Genomic DNA, 18075 nt, shown 5'->3' on the forward strand with positions numbered 1-18075 from the left:
GCCTCTGGATCCTCTCCACCTCCTCCCCATCAAGAAGAAACCTAGGTGACCAAATCTGGGCACAGTAGTCGAGATGGGGTCTTATCAAGGCTCGATACAGAGGAACAATAACCTGCTTGTCAATGTATTCTTCAGCAACCAAGTGATTTGATGAGCTGATTTGGACACTTTTGCAATGTGCCCCCTAAACTTCAACTCCTTATCCACCAACATTCCTAAATCTCGTCCAGTACCTGGAGTACAGTTCCACCAACCTTACATTTTGCCATATTAAATTGACATCCATTCTCCTTAGCCCAGACCTCCAATCTATCCAAATCATCTTGCAAAATTTTGACATCATGTGCATTCACTATTGCTCTACCCAACTTTGCATCATCCGCAAACAAATGAACTGTTCCTCTCAGATCCTTTCCTATATCATTAATGAACAAATTAAACAGCAGTGGTCCAAGAACAGATCCTTGTGGCACACCACTAGTCACAGGCCGTCTTGTGGACTCTGTTCCTGAATAAACCACTCTCTGATATCTCTCCATCAACCACCCTCCTATCCATCCCCATATGCTGCAATTTACTGATTAGAATTCCATGTGGTATCCTGTCAAAGGCCTTAGCAAGGTCCATTAGAATCACTGTAAACCCATTACCCTTATCCAGTTCAGCCGTCACTGTGTTATAAAACGTGAGCAAGTTACTGAGGCATGACCTACCCTTCACAAAACCATGCTGTCCCCGATACAGTATCCCATTTTCTTCTATCCAATCTTGTATTTTCCTCTTGACTATTTTCTCCAAGACCTTGATAATCTATATGGATAAATACTATTAATTCCTTGCCTCTCATCTCTATCTTGCTTATAACCTATATAGATCATGCATTGCTTTTATTTTCTCTCTCTCTCTCTCCCTCCCTCCCTCCAGTTTAGCATCACTGGCAAGCAACTGGATATTTCTCATCAAATCATTTCCAGTATCATTAATATATAAATTGAACATTCACAGTACAGAGCCCTCTGGCACATCACTGGTCACTTGCCTTCTCTTTGATGCAACACCACCATGTATTATTCTCATCTGTCCATCAGCCACTCTCTAATCCATGTTACTAGTTTTGTGTGCATCTCATTTACTTCAACTTACATAACAGGGTTCCATTTGAATGCTGTCAAATGTCTATGTAAAGTCTAGCATTACTGTTAATCATGGTGTACAATGCTATTTCATTGGAAGTAACAAGAGCTGTCACTTTATTCTTTTTTTTGTCAATTTTTATTGTAACAGCTCTTGTACCTCAATAAATTCAGATTCATTCGTCTCATGCACTTTCACAACTTCCCAAGCAATGTTCCAATAATTCAAGTCCCCCATTATGATTACTCTTTTTTGTATCCATCATCTTTATTTGGTTATGCATTTCTTGGCCACTAGCAACCAATCCACCACGTCTGTAACAACAACCATTTGATCATGTTATGTTTGCATATGATCTTGTTAGACTCCAACTCACACCAGATGGCTTCAAACTCACTGCCACATGAAAAATGTTTACTAGTGTTGCAGTCAGAGGTCTTATCTCCAACTGGATTCAGGTCATCTGGTATCATAAACAGCACACATCCCCTCCTTTTCGATCCTTTCTAAAAATACTATACCCTTTGCACTCGATACTGGTTAGTATGTCTGTTTGTGATAGCCAGATTTCACTAATGCCTACAATATGAGACCCCAATATATTAATCAAGGCAATAAACTCTATTACTTTGTTTCTGATACTCCTAGCATTTGCATACAGACATAATAAGTTACCTGCATGCTTTTTTTGTATACTCTTGTCTGCGGTCTACATGACACAGTCTGACAACTTGCAGATCTGTTCTTATCTGTATATATATTAATGGACAATATCATGCACATAACCGCAAGAATAACATGTAACATCAGAAAGAATCAAACTGCATTGGGTTATGTAGTAATGTGTAGAAATTTTGAGAACCAAATAAAGAACAGGGAAAAAAAAAAAACTTGAGACAGCATTAGTAGTATAGTTTGATTCCTTCTAATGCAATATGCACATCAAAAACATATATAAGAGAAAGAAGTAACTGACAATGATACTGATTAGTATCATTGTCAGTTACCAATATTTTACAGTGTTTGGGTGTTTTCTTTGTTCAGTTTCACTAGTATAGATTTCACAGGCTGAAATTATCAGTTCTACAATGCACTACTTACTACTAGAAAAGCAAGACCAAATAAATACCAAACATATAACAGAATAAATCTGAATAGCTAAACACTGAATAGCAATACAAGTGTGTGCACAGAATAATGTACAAAGCATTTTTTCACTTGTCACTAATAATTGTAATTTTTATAGTTTCAGTAAATTTAAGTCAATAAATCTTAACTGTGCCAAAGGGATTAATGTTTTAGCTAGTGAGTTATATGCTTTCATATATATATGGATTGAAAAATAAAAACGTAAGCATTCCCTATTCTGAAGAATTTTTACAATTTTTTCACATCATGTTTGTAACATGACTGACTGGTGTGTGTGGGGGGGGGGCTAAAGTTTCAGCACTTTGTGATGTAGAGGATCCAGAGCCAGATTTAAGCTAGAAAAGCTATAGCTTAGGGTTTCACATTACAAGAGAAGGGGGGGACTATGTCAGTATAGATAACTTTTCAGATAACTTATTCAGATAAAATTTATCTGGTATAGGGGACCTCATAAAAGTTATAGCTTAGGACAGCAACCTTAAATCCATGCTGTGCGACAAATCATCCACAAAATGCCTGTGGTCATCTAGAATGTGCTGTTAAGAATCTCTTATCAACCAGAGGTTAGTTAGGCTTAGATTATATCAACAGACAGTAACTAGGGCTCTGAGTCAATGTCAGTCTATAAATTGCATGTGTTCTCCAGCCAGGATGAAACACAAGAGTTACAATGAGGAAAGTATGCCATGACAAGGTCTTCATATGGACTTTTTCGATTGAAGGTGAGTTAGCCGATCTCATACGGAGGTAGCATGGTTTTTTTCTTCCGGACACTCGGGTTTTTCATCCTGCATACAGACAAATCGGCCCTTCAGAACACACACAATTTACAGACAAAAAATACTAGTTGTGGTGGGCAGTAGATGGCGCTGATGTAATGATTGGTAGAAGAGGTTCAGTGGTGTAGTGGTGAAAATGGAGAGTTGTACAATAGGTGTCCTCCATCGATGAGTCTTCGGACTCCTTGGAGGTGTCACGAATAATAATAATAATAAATGTTCCAACAGTACTATCAGGTTGTAATTATTTTGGAGTTAGGATAAAACAACTAAGGCTATGAGGCCAACATATTATGTATGTCAACTGTGTGTGTTCTTTTGGACAGTTTGTCTGTCCTATGGGGATATATATATATATATATATATATATATATATATATATATATATAAAAAGGTTTAATGACTATTACCGAGAGAAAAGATGACAAGATATATTTAAAAAAAGATACTACTAGTTTACTAGTTTCGTTACATGAACATCCTCAGGTATCACATTCAAAGAAGTATATAAAAAATTACAGAGACTTAAAATTGTACTAACAGAACAAGTATAAAAAACAGTAGCGTGTTTGAAAAAAATGCAAGTATGAGTTCCAAACAAACTCTTATATATATATATATATATATATATATATCCCCAGTTCTGTTCAGTACTGGCGCACTCGCGATAGCGCGTAGTATTCGTTTGTTTGGAACTCATACTTGAATTTTTTTCAAACACGCTACTGTTTTTTATACTTGTTCTGTTAGTACAATTTTAAGTCTCTGTAATTTTTTATATACTTCTTTGAATGTGATACCTGAGGATTTTCATGTAACGAAACTAGTAAACTAGTAGTATCTTTTTTTAAATATATCTTGTCATCTTTTCTCTCGGTAACAGTCATTAAACCTTTTTTATAATATTCCAACCGAGTAAAAATGAATTTCGAAAAAAAAAAAAAAAAAATATATATATATATAAAGACATCAACCAAGATGATAAAACAGACACAAAACAGACTCAACGGTATTTTCAGGTGTGGATGGAACCACAGTGTACTTTTGGGTCCAAAGATAGGTTGGCTTATTAAAAATTATTGCCGAAGTAATAATTAGATAGAGTCTTTAGTCCTGTTAATTCCGTGTGCTTCTGGCAGGCCTTAGTGTTATCTGGGAAGAAAACACCTGACATCTCCATATGAAAACAGAACTACAGTAAATGACATTAGGGTTTATCACGTCAGACAACATACATGATGGGATATTGTTATTTAAAAAAATCGTTTTATATTTTTTTAATTTCTATTTTTTTTTTTTCAGATATTTGATGACTGATACTTTATTGCACAATATTGCACTTGGATGATAATGATTACCACCTAAATATGCTCATACCTGGATTCAAACTATGATTTCCTTTTTGAAATCCTTCCTTGACAACATGCTTATTCTTCTTTATTTTCCCCATTTTTTTAACACAATAATAACTCAACGATAATAACAATATTACCAACTTCGAAAAACCTTTCACGTGTAGCTGTTTTCCAACGCATACGCCACCTAGCCGATATTAAAATAAACAAGCTCTCATCTCTGCAGTAATCATAATACGCGGATCTTAAGAGACCTTCCCAGATTGGCTTTCGTAACCAAAGTTTTAAGCAGTGCCACGTTTAGATCCTCCCCCCCCCCATACAAGAGTGACACCTTACACCCAGCGCTTTATATGGCTGGCATATCACAAACACAAAGATAATAAATTTATTAAATTAGAGGGGAGAAATGGAATATTCAGAATCAGTATGATTAAATAAATTTTATGGCATAAATAGCCACCCTCAAGGGCTCACTTTCATGAGTACGGGAGCGGCAAACCGATACCTGATGCTGGATCGAGCCTTACTTCATGTAATATACATCTGTATATTATCTGTAGACCGGTCCATACTCTTCTTTCTTTCTTTCTTGTTGTTCCTCTTGCTCCTTCTCCAATGCTATTAGAGTAGTCGAGGGCTAGGGGTGAATCTTTCCTATTATACTATGTTTTTTCCCATCTCACACAGTGGGAGTCTTCTTTCCCTTCCAAAAGGCAGGTTCCGCGTATTTAAGGCGGCAGCCGTACCACCGAACTCACCCTGTGAAAAATTGGTAGCCTATCCAGGGGGGAATTTCCAATTACTCGCAAAGCTCTGAAGAAGAAAAATAGGATGGATTTAATCGGAATTGACCCGGCTAATGGACAGGGATTTCTCTTTGAAAAAATTAAAAATAGCTACTTGGAATGTCCGTGGAATCACACACAAAATTGAGGAGAAAAACAGAGAACTAAAAATATATGAGCCTGTGTGGCTCAGTACAAGTGCCGTTTGCTCTACACGGCGCTTGACCACCCGAAGGAAGACATCGGATCAAATCTAGTCACGGACTGGAGGAACATATCCTAATTTTTGGGATTTTTCTCCGGGAAAAACCCATGCTATTTCCAGACATTAAAAATCCTGTGTTAGGGACCACTAGATGGCGACACTTGTTAGCCGATTCTTCGCTGCGTGTCTATTAAATTAAATTGGTATCCAATCCTGATAGCCTTGCTGGCTATCAGAATTGGATACCAATAGAGACTGAACTGCCCACTCAGTCTCCAAAAGTTAGATAAGACTAAAACAGCATCACCTGCTGCCTATACAGGAATACAAAAGCGTTAGCTGATGTGTTTTTTTTTTTGATTTTTTTAAATATATAATCATTTTATGTATTTTTTTTTATTAAATATCCAACATCGCTGGTCCATTAATAGAACACCGAAACATTCACAATAATTAAATTCAGTCATCTTAATTTTTTTATGCATATTTTTCGGTTTTTCTCATTTTTAAGGTATATTTATCAACATAAGAGGATAGAACTAATTTAATTTAATAGCTTCTTAGCTTGATTTATAAATTTTAAATATTTAGACTTATAATATGCGGGCCTACATTTGTATTCTTTCCCCAGGCCCTGCAAATGCTACTGGATGACTTAGATTTAGAATAACGTAATCTTATGCTTAATATTTTTTGTAAGGAAATGACATGTATTCTCCTGAGAGATTTGTTAGCTGTGGGCCGAAACACTGAGGCTAACTCATCCTCTTTGAAAATTCCTGATAAATATTCTTCTCAACCTTGTTGGAACTCGACTCAGGTTTTTCCAACCGAAGGGCTTCGTCAAAACTAACTGAGCAATGGCTAGTCAAAACCAGCTGGGCGCTCTTATCTCACTGCAATGACCAATTAAAAATCAACGATTATCATAATTATTATTATTGTTATTGTTGTGTAGCTCAGTGGATGTGGCATTTGCATACCACGGCGCTTGACCGCATGAAGGAAGACTTTGGTTCGAATCTAGTCGTCGACTAGAGGAAATTTTTCTAAGCCTTTTTTCGACCAGTTTCAGTGTTAGTCGATCTCTGGCACGGGCAAGCGGCAATATTTTTCTCCCGGAAACTCGGGTTTTTAGTCCCGTAAACTCAAGAAAATAGACCGTAGAACCCACGTTATTTTAGACATTAACATGTTTATTGCCAATCACGCGATGCGAGTTCTCACCAAACGGCCGATCACGCGTTATCGCGTTGACGTCGCTAACTAAATAAAAAAATTAAAAAAATTTTAAAAATTAGGCTTAGGTTCAAGTCCAGTCGGCTAGTAGCCGACTGGACTTATATCTAAGCCTGTTTTCGACCGATTCCCGAGTTAGTCGATCTCTGGCACGTGCAAGCGAGTTTTTCCTCCCTGGAACTCGATTTTTCGTCCCTTAAACTCAAGAAAATCGACCGTAGTACTCACATTATTTCAGACAGTAATATATCCTGTTAGGGTTAGGCACCAAGAGATAGCAGCACTTGTTTGCCAGCCTCTTCCTCGGTGGCTGCCTATAATCAGTGAAAAACATGGGCCTGCTATCTTTGATTGGCTGCCGGTGGAGATTAAACTGCCCACTCAGTCTCGAAACGCTATAAGGGAATAAAAGGCGTTAGTTGATTTTTTATTTATTATTATTACGCGAGAAGATTCATCGCGACAAGTCACTCAACACTATGCGACATACCATTTACACTACTTTATCTTCCATATACAGATAGTTTTACTATCCTACATCTACAGTAAGCCACCCACTTCTCACAATTAGTCTTTTTTCCAATTAATTGCATGTAATCACTAGCCGATTTACTATTATGTGGATGAAAAACTCAAATATTTGAGCGAAAAGACCTACCATCCCCATATTAGATATGCTAACTCACGTTGATTAAAAAAAATCCAATACAAAGATTTCTTTCTGTATGACAAAAATTGAATTTAAGTGAGATGTTTCATCTTTTTCGAATCGAAGGGCATCCAGAATACATCTTCTTTTTCCATTGCCCTGTGTCCCCCACTCCTTCCACCTCGGAGATTAATATTTCCAATATAGCACTTACATTCAGAGTTCGAGAAATAATTAAAAACGAATTTCTCCTCATATGATAATAATACTCGTTCCATAATGGTAGACTGTCAGAAGAAAAATTATTATCAATTCAATTAGCTGCCGACTGAAAGAATTTTTTCTATGCCTTGTTTTTAGCCGGTTGACTCGATCTCTTGCGCCGACAAGAAGCGTAGTACGTGGCCACTAATGACAAGATCAAGATCAAGATAAGATAAGGATTCGTGACTTCGTTGTGTGATGAGATCGGTGACGTCACTGTGATGCAGGCGTGGCCTGACGTCATGAGATTGGAATGTTTGGAATTTTTCTGAAGAACGTATGTGTGGGTGCCATGACGTTTGTTTGTTTTGTTCGCGTATGGCATTATGGGTGATGGATAGTGATAAGATAAATTTTGGAATGTTTGGAATTTCGCTTCCCCCCCTCTTCTGTCAGGAGCATCACGTGGTGGGTTGGGTTCACGTATAGTATTGTGGGTTATATTTTGAGATAAGAATCGTGATGTTATGTGTTTGGAAATTTCTGGGGGACATATGTCTCTCTGTGATACCACATGGTGTTTTGGTTTGCCTATGAAATTGTGGACGATGTTTTTGAGATAAGATATCTTGGAATTTTCCCAGGGTGACACACATTCTTCATTGTCATCATATTTTGTCTTTGGTTGTCTATAGATGGGTGTACTTATTTTCCGATACAGTTTGGGGTATTTCTTGCCTGTTAAAGGTTGGGAATTCTTAGAGTAGACTCGAGATGGCAGCAGCGTTTAGACATTTCTGAATAATTTAATTATATGCTGGTGTTCCTGAAACACACACACTTTTTTTCCCATAGCTCATCCATATTTTATTCTATATTCATATTCTAATTCAAGTTTTTTTTTTCATTATTCATCCGAATAGTTTGATTTTTCTAAATTAAGATCATAAAGTTCAATAAATAAATAAATAAACAAATTGTGTGTATGTGAAGACATTTCTGAATAATTATATGCTAATGTCACTCAACCACAAACATTAGACATGAAAAGTCGCTAATGTATCCCATGGTGATACTCTAATGTATGTACCCTATGATAATTCTTATGGAAAAAAAAACTATTCAGTATTAGAATTAGTATTGCGCTTACTAAACAGTAAGACCAGGAGAATTCCAGTCCCCCAGTCAGAAAAGTTCACAAGTAGACACAACAATTTGGCAAATACAGTCACTGGCTGATATTACCCATGACAAGACACATTGAGCTATTGTGGAAAAAAAAAATAGATTGAGCCTAGGAACTAAAAGAACCGCATTAGTCAGGAAAAGACATGTTGAGTTAATGGAAAATTGTTGCCTCTACTGTAAAACTTATGTGAATGCTAAAATCAGTTAGTCATATGTGTGTGTGTGTGGGAACACCAACCGTAGGAAATTGAAAGAGGACCGAAAACCAAATCTACCATAATTCCAAAAACAGGAAGTTGCAAGCAGGGTCAACACTATGATGTCATTGGGGACAGAAAGTATTGGGAAAACATAGCATGAGGCAACGTGCGAATGCAATTAATCCATAGTACAAACAGACATAAGTCTAAAAGGTAGAAATAGTCAAAGAGATTTCAAGTTTTTTACAGAAATATCGTTCTTTCAACTCATATGTTTTGTGTTTTTGTGCTGTGAATATATGTTAAAATCAACAATTTGGAATAAATATTGCTTTCAGAACCTAGCTAGCTAGTTCCAAAATGCCCCATTCTGAAAAGTAAGTTAATATTTTTTTTTGATTAACATAAACACAGTATGTGATATGTAATTTCAATGACCAGTGATCGCATGTTTAATAAGCGAAATACTAATTCTAATACTGAGTTTTTTTTCCCCATAAGAATTATCATAGGGTACATACATTAGGGTATCACCATGGGATACCTTAGCGACTTTTCATGTCTAATGTTTGTAGTTGAGTGATATTAGCATATAATTATTCAGAAATGTCTTCACACATACAATTTGTTTATTTATTTATTTATTGAACTTTAAGATCTTAATTTAGAAAATTAAGAAATGAAAAAAAAAACATGAATTAGAATATGAATATAGAATAAAATATGGATGAGCTATGGAAAAAAAAGTGTGTGTGTGTTTCAGGGACACCAGCATATAATTAAATTATTCAGAAATGTCTAAACGCTGCTGCCATCTCGAGTCTACTCTAAGAATTCCCAACCTTTAACAGGAAAGAAATACCCCAAACTGTATCGGAAAATTAGTACACCCATCTATAGACAACCAAAGACAAAATATGACGACAATGAAGAATGTGTGTTACCCTGGGAAAATTCCAAGATATCTTATCTCAAAAACATCGTCCACAATTTCATAGGCAAACCAAAACACCATGTGGTATCACAGAGAGACATATGTTCCCCCAGAAATTTCCAAACACATAACGCCACGATTCTTATCTCAAAATATAACCCACAATACTATACGTGAACCCAACCCACCACGTGATTCCCCTGACAGAAGAGGGGGGAAGCGAAATTCCAAACATTCCAAAATTTATCTTATCACTATTTATCACCCATAATGCCATACGCGAACAAAACAAACAAACGTCATGTCACCCACACATACGTTCTTCAGAAAAATTCCAAACATTCCAATCTCATGACGTCAGGCCACGCCTGCATCACAATGATGTCACCGAGCTCATCACACAACGAAGTCACGAATCCTTATCTTATCTTGATCTTGATCTTGTCACTAGTGGCCACCCTACTACTAAGGAGGCTAGAGTCAACCAGCTAGCTTGACTGTACATGCAAAATGCATATTTGCATATTAAATCATTACATATTTCTAATACATTTTAGCGGGATTCATCAGATAAAATATGAAGATAAGATGTTAAAGTAAGCACAAAATAGGCTTGCATTGTTCTTCTTTATATTGTTAACATTGTTTAAGCTTTTGCGCACATAGCAGTGAAATGATCTGGGGTGCATACATTTTATATGGGGAAAGAGATTAACAAAAATAATAAACAAAACAAAACAATTGGCTTGAAGGCGACCTCAACAACAACTTTTGAGTATCATATAGAGAATGCTATAAAATCTTAAGTCCGAAGTTCTATGTTGTTTTCAATTCTTGTACCATGTAAAAAGTTTTATTGCTATGTTACAAAGTATATTATACTTAAAAGAAATTACGCTCCTATTTTAAACTTTTACCCAAGCGTAAACAAACAAAGTTTGCACATGAAAACTTCTCGAGTAGTCTATTTTTGTACATAGAATCTGTTGCCTTCATATCAATTTCCTTCAGTATCTCATAATATGTAAACATGATGTGGAAGTCACAACCAAGACCACTTTGTAAGTAATGAACTCTTCTTCTTCAAAAACTAGGCGCTCCTTCAGATCATTCTAACCTCAACTAGTGCCTGATCTGAACCTCTTGACGATTTCAAGATATTCAGTAAGACTTAGCACCAAGCAGAACCATTTCATCTCCTACGCAAATATCCCAAAGGCCCACATTAACATCAATAAAATCATTGCAACAGGATTCTGATGCATCCATCAGAATGAAGTGATAATGCAAGCAACCCTATCCGTGAAAAATCACATCGGTGAGAGCCAGACAAAAGAAGATACCAAATTAAATCGACGCAGAAGTCCGATACCTTTTGTATACAAGTAGTAAATAACAAGAATATAATTTATTGTATAACATACTTTGAAACCCAGCAGTAAAACTTGCCACATTTATCTCTGATCTGGAGTATTTATTAATATGGTGATATACCATTTTACTACTTGTATATAGAGGATATTACTTCTACATTAAATGATGTTGGCATATTCCTTGGTTTAGCTTCCCCTGATGAGACATTAATAAAAGTCAAAAGTAGGTAGTGCCATAATGTTTTCATTATGGGATAATGAGGCTATTAATGTTGGGTCATCAGCCTCCCTATTAGCTAAGTCTCTATTAACTAAGCAGGTCAAAGTACAGGGTGGCCATAAATAAACTTTCCCTTTTTGGAGGTATCTGTAGCTAAAACTAATACACGGAATGAGACCACATTTTATATTGAGACTTTCGAAGACATGGGGAGATGAATTCAATATGTGTCCTACCCTACTGAAGCATGTTTTACTTGTTAAGTTGTTTTACCTTAAACAGTCAATGCCATAGCGGCCTTTCGGGAATTTAGAAGGCTTCATAACCCTGCGTACAGGTCCTATCACAGCTGTAGCACTGAGAGCTATGATTAAGAAGTTTGAAGAAACTGGATCAGTAGGAGATAGACCTGGCAGAGGACAGAAAGCAGTGCAAGAAGAGACAGTAACTGATAATAAAACACTATTTCCTGTGAGTTCAATCACTGCATTAATATCTGCGTCTCTCGCGAGTTGTTTTAGTTTAATTATTATTATTATTATCATTGTAGTGCAAGACCAGGGCAACTCGTGGCAAAGGTGGAGCAAGATCCAAGCACTTCGCCGCATTCCAAAAATCAGTTTAATATCTTGGGCTCGGATCGAACCCATATCAGATATTAAGCTGATAAGAACAGATACTACACTTTGATCTTAGCCAAAAGGCCGAGAAGCGATTTTTTTTCGTAAGGAGCCTGTGTAGCTCAGTGGATGTGGCGTTTGCATACCACGGCGCTTGGCCGCACGAAGGAAGACTTAGTTTCGAGTCTAGTCGGCGAGTAGAGGAAATTTTTCTAAGCCTTTTTTCCACCGATTCCCGAGTTAGTTGATCTCTGGCACGGGCAAGCGGGTTTTTCTTCCCGGAAACTCGGGTTTTTCGTCCTGTAAACTCAAGAAAATCGACCGTAGAACCCACATTATTTTCAGACATTAAATATATTGTGTTAGGGTCAGGGACCACGAGATGGCGGCACATTTGAGCCGTCTCTCTTCACTGTGTACTGCTTAATTAGTGATAGCCTTGGGCCATCTATCTCTGATTGGTACCAGTGGAGATTGAACTGTCCACTCAGTCTCCAAAAGTTAGATAGGGCTAAATGGCCTCGCCTACTCCCGTATACGGGAATAAAAAGGCGTTAGCTGATTTTTTTATCATTGTAACGCACCACATATCCAGCTGGAATGGGTGAGTGTGGCTGTCGCTTTCACCATCGAAACGTTATTATTCCATTTTTTCTGCCTGTAATGTAATTATCCACTTGTTTTCGGATCCGCCAGCGCCAAATTTTCCCCTATCGGAGACTTTTGGTAATAAATCTTTTTTTTCGCGAAAATCATCTCCCCGTGTCTTCAAAAGTCTCAATATAAAATTTGGTCTCATCCCGTTCATTGGTTTTAGCTACAGATGCCTCCAAAGAGGGAAAGTTATTTTATTGCCACCTTGTATATTCAAAACAGTTTTTTTTTGCTATGTAGCAAGCAAGTTTCCCTTCTCTCCACAGCCTGGGAAGTGCAATTGTCAAAGGAACATTGAGATCCGAAATCTAACATGGTCTTATATCTGGTATTCTCAAAGAAACTTCACATGATGATTCAGATTGGTTTTGGTTATCTAGGATTTGTAGCACATACTACCTGTGCCAAAGATCTATAAGAATGGTAAAGTCACTCATTCAACTTCTCCTGAATGAATTACTTGAGGTAATGATAGGAACGCGTTAGATTTATCCCAATACATCATCATGTAGCCACACCTATCTTGATGAGAGGGATCAAAAGTGAATCAGAACGTTCTTCATAATAAGACCATGTGGAATATCTTATATGATACTTTGAGCAATGTGACTGACTGTGAATAACTCAGGTAATATTCAATAGGGACCTGATGCCTGACTATCTTCGCATGTCCCTAATTTTATGAGATGAGGTTGAGTGTCAACTAATCCAACAGTAGTCAGAATGTACTTCTTAATTGTTATTGGTAATAAAGTAGTCTTAGTGCAGATGTCGAAAGTACAGATTCACCATGTGTTTTCTTCACCTGCATCATCAGCTGAGGTGATGCCATTGCATTTAAATTAAACAGAACTTTACAGATGGAAGTAATTGCTGAGTTGAATCAGGGTTTACACTTTAATCAGAATCAGAAACCTATGTTTATGGAGAGTTAGTTGCTCTCATGTCTTCTTTCACCTGTGGTGACATTACTTCCTCACTAATATCTTAAGTACCTCTGTGTCTGGTTCATTGATTCTTGATATTGCTATTTCCTTTTTTCCAGGCTGTATAGCTATGATTACACTCCTGCAGATTAATATCCGAAGTATCCCAATGTTGATCTGAATGTCTGCAAAACCCTTCACATTTAGACTTTCAGCAGTCTACTAAGGAGTGCAGGAACTTTGTCCTGCGAAATATTTACCACCCCTGTGTATGAAATATATAGTGCTATGCATTTTATATCCTTGATAATAAGAAGTGGATGTCTACACGAATTTTCAAGAAATAAGCTGTAAAAGAATTGACCGCATGCAGGTAACATTATTCTCTAAGCCTGTGGACTCCTGCCAAACACGCTAAAATCACATCCAAGTTTCACTAGAAAGGTAATTGCTCAGACACAGTTGACTGATTTAGTGATTGTTCCATTCCAAACAGACTTTCTGAGTTCCCATCGTTTATAAATTGATCGACTAGATTTAAAGGCAGCAAGGTTAAGTTTTAAAAATATGAAAGTGCTTAGATATAATACGTAGGACAACAATAACTGTTCAATCACAGATTAGCGCTGATGTCATATTTTTTTTTAACTGTCAATCACAGTTTTTCACTATCATGCACCTATGAACTAAGCTAAGCAAGGCCAAAGTTCAAAATTAACAAACTTATGAAATAATCAACAACTTAATGAGTTTACTCACCAGAAATCCTAAGACGCTTCTGATCAGTCGTAAACTAACATATGCGAGAAACTACTCTACAAACTAATATACTTTAAAACACATGGCATCAAGTAATGTTGACCACTAACCATTATCATATACTTGAATGTAGAGTAACTACTTTTAGCACACTAATTTATTAAGTATATGCATATAAAATTATATGCATATACTTATATATCATATACTGAGTGTAAACAAATAATAAAATATTTCAAAATATGATGTACTTTTGGAGTAATGTGGCGTGTGAATACAAGAAAATCGCTTCTATTCTCTTGTATTTTCTCTAAAGCGGCGTTTTCTTGAGTCTATTGTTTGCGACAAATTGTAACATTTTCAGTTAATCTTTCTTAAGACATACTAGATCTAAACAAAGTTTTAAGACACTTTAGTAATGCAATTCTTTCTCTAGATTTTAGTGTTAGAAAACTGTTACCACCTTCTTTTTTTTCTTTTATGTTGAGCCCATACACGAGAGGTTGGTTGATCGACCTATAGTACATCAGTACCGTATATGAGTAAAAGTTAGTTCTATATTACATAAAAACTATATATATATATATAATGTTTATATGTATAATAAATTTAAGTAATTTTATGTATCCCAATTTAGCAATGTTTTCTTTGGTCTAGCCTTTTTTAAATATCTGTGGCGATTTTTTGAACGCCCGTATTACCATTTAGATTCAGAGCGATAATAACAGAATTTTTCGGATCTATGGTCATAGTTTAGCACCCTAGCGTAAACGCAGTGAGCTTCTGTTTTCGAGTGATCTTAATCTTGCGTGTCATGTTTAATTAGACTAGTGAATGCAGATTTTTTTTTTTTTTTAATACTGTTCACTGGATAGAGATGTTCCGATTACTAACTTTGTTTTGACTTATTTTCACTTTATAGATTTTTTTTTTTTTAAACTAAAATAATTACGGTATGGGCAAGCGATATTACTGTGATTATTGCGACAGGGCATTTCCTGACAGCGCTGAAAATAGGAAGAAACATCTGCAAGGAGTGTATCACCAGAAGCTTCGCAAGCTTCATTACAATAACTTCAGAGATGCAGCTGCTATTCTAAACGAAGAAACTGTAAAGAAGCCTTGTCGGAAATTTCAGCAAACAGGTCATTGTGATTATGGCTCAGGTTGTAAATACTGTCACCTTACCGCTGAAGATGTAAGACAGCTTCAAGAACAAGCATATAAAGATAATCTCAACAATCAAAATAAGAAAAAGAAACAGAAAGAAGCAACCTTGAGCTCCTGGCTAAACAAGTGGAAGGAGAAAAAGCAGAAAACCAAGACACCACCTCTGGAACCTCCACCTCCATTTAAATTACTGCCGGTTTTAGCATCTGTTCCAAACATTCCGCCTTCGCTTATACCTGCTCGATTAGATGATTTTCTTCACGCAGAAGCATCTGAATGGGGAAAGTAGCATAGCTTTTATATCTTTACATGTAAATTTTAGAAAGAGAAAGATTATTTGCAAAGTTGAGTTGAGATTTTGCTTTGTGCATCATCTTTCTTTTTTCCTGTAAGCATTTTGTGATCAATCATAATTAAGAAACTGGTTGATAGTTATTTCTGATCAGTGCTAATTTCAGTGACAAGGGGATAACTTCAGTTAGTTTCACAGTTGACTTTGAACCTTAGAAAAGTAATACTAGGTATGGTTGTTGTTTATTGCTCTGGATAATATAAATTTGATATGATAGTTTCACTAGAAAGGATCTGTGATGCATGTTTCATGAAACACTCAAGAGCCACATCAGCTCTCCAATAAGCAGTAGTGGTGATATTTCACAAGTAAGAATAAATTAAAACTAACAACATAATTAAAGGGGAAATAAAGAAAGCTGATGTACTCTTGAAATGTTTCGCCCTCAGAGTTAGAGCCTTCCAGCTACTGTCATCCTTTTTATGCATGCAGTGCAGGTAGCACCCTTCATGGGATGCAGCTGGAAAGCAGTTCTACAGGCCAGCCACTAGATAGTACACAATACTGAAACTGATAGTAATGAAAATTAGGAGGCTTCCACCAGCTGATGGATAATCTTGCCACCACTTACTCTGCTAAAGAGCTTCTGGAGATGGGAATCAGCATATAGCAATGTGTAGGGGACACTGCTGAGGCCATGCTTGGATTATACTCCTGGCACTTCATATGTAAGAGTCATGTCCACAAGCCCTTTGCCCCACTGCATGTCTCTACTGTTTAAATTTCTACCATTGCCAACCATAATAGACCATAGTTAATAATAGCAATAGCAACACTGCACTTCAAAAAAAAAAAAAAAAAAAAATCCATAGAAATTAGAAATATTTCAAATAAGTAAATAACCTCAAAAAATAAATAAAATAAAATTCACCTTCCTTCCTCAACATCTGGAGTTTCAACATAAACACGAATGTGCACAACCACTTGCATGCATCATATCCTGAGTTGTTATTCTGTACTTAACTTTAATTGGCATCCTCTGCAACTGCAGTTCACCTCGATTATCCGAACTACATTTTACATGATTTCTTCTGTAAGGATGGTGGTGGGGGATGTATGCATTGAAATCCTTCTGTATGATTTTGAACTTAATTGTTGTATCAATTTGTGCCTTATTTTGCACTTCCTTTTCTAATTATGATCATCATTCTGACTCCTTTGAATATTTTTTTTTTTTTTTTTCTGAAGGTTAAATTTATCCCTTCAGAGGGAAAATGATCAAATCAACAAAAATCTTGTTGGAAGTTTTTCCACTTGGTTATACTGTAAGTTAAAGATACCAAGAAATTATATACTTGGTTTAATCCTTTATCCAAGTGTAAACAAATAAAGTTTGTGCCTGAGCTATTTTCAGGACTGGGGCAACTCATATATATAGTATCTAATGACTTCACATCACTTGCCTTAGTATCCCATAATGCAAAGCACCTCTCCTTATGGACATGCATTATGGGGAGGGTTACTACCCAGACCGGTTTCGACCTTTATTAAGGTCTCTTCAGTGGGAGCCAGACCCAGATGTGATACTGAAGTTGAAGTAATGCAGAAGTCATATTTTCATATACGAGACCAAAAGGTATATGAATAACCCAAAGGTGTGTCACTTTATTTTTAAAATACTCTGGATTAGAGATAGTTGTTGGAATCATGCCTTAATAATAAGGTGTGACACATTTTGACTACTCGTATATGAAAATATGATTTCTGCATTACTTCAACCTTAGTATCACCTCTGGCTCCCATTAATGAGACCTCAATAAAGGTCAAAACCGGTCTAGGTAGTGACCCTTCCCATATTGCATAGCATTATACATGTCCGTAGGGAGATGCTTTGCATTATGGGATGCTAAGGCTTGTGATTAAAGTCATTAGCTACTATATGAGTTGCCCAAGTCCTGAAAATAGTTCAGGTGCAAACTTTGTTTGCTTACATTTGGATAAAGGATTAAACCAAGTATATAATTTCTTGGTATCTTTAATTTACAACAGAAATCATATTACCCAAACAATGAGATCATTTTCGTTGGCATCAATGTTCGTAATTCAGACTGGCTTTCCTTCTCTAATTTTACATATCAAGCTGGAATAGAAGCTGAATTAATTTTGGTCATTAATAATCTTGCATAAATTATGCTTAAAAATCAGAATAAACCCCAGGGTCTTCATTCCCTGCTCCA

At 36.4% G+C, this 18075-nt stretch overlaps 2 protein-coding genes and 1 non-coding gene across 4 annotated transcripts in view; 1 reads left to right on the top strand and 2 right to left on the bottom strand.

Moving 5' to 3' along the window:
* Positions 1-4573, bottom strand: part of Ns2 (nucleostemin 2) — a 208449-nt gene extending 203876 nt beyond the window's left edge. For both annotated transcript variants that reach the window (XM_090391934.1, XM_090391935.1), the window contains exon 1: positions 4440-4573. In XM_090391934.1, the coding sequence (XP_090248060.1) occupies positions 4440-4512 (73 nt within the window). In that variant the 5' untranslated portion in view covers positions 4513-4573. The remainder of the gene's footprint in view (positions 1-4439) is intronic.
* Positions 4574-11942: 7369 nt separating this feature from the next.
* Positions 11943-12133, bottom strand: LOC150107535 (U2 spliceosomal RNA). Its single transcript, XR_016548267.1, has one exon. It is a non-coding gene; the product is annotated as a U2 spliceosomal RNA (small nuclear RNA).
* Positions 12134-15198: 3065 nt separating this feature from the next.
* Positions 15199-17682, top strand: LOC150107536 (zinc finger matrin-type protein 5). The gene has a single exon (XM_090391368.1). It carries the CDS (start codon positions 15332-15334, stop codon positions 15833-15835), a length of 504 nt encoding a protein of 167 aa, XP_090247494.1. The 5' UTR covers positions 15199-15331; the 3' UTR covers positions 15836-17682.
* The last annotated feature ends 393 nt before the right edge of the window (positions 17683-18075 follow it).

Source organism: Typopeltis vanoorti, chromosome 4 (assembly GCF_054136105.1).
Source record: "Typopeltis vanoorti isolate ZY-2024b chromosome 4, IOZ_Tvanoo_1.0, whole genome shotgun sequence".
Classification (NCBI taxonomy): Eukaryota; Metazoa; Arthropoda; class Arachnida; order Uropygi; family Thelyphonidae; genus Typopeltis; species Typopeltis vanoorti.

Bases quoted from the DNA above. Each gene is read 5' to 3' on its own strand.
- LOC150107536 (XM_090391368.1), top strand. From the start codon at position 15,332: ATGGGCAAGCGATATTACTGTGATTATTGCGACAGGGCATTTCCTGAC.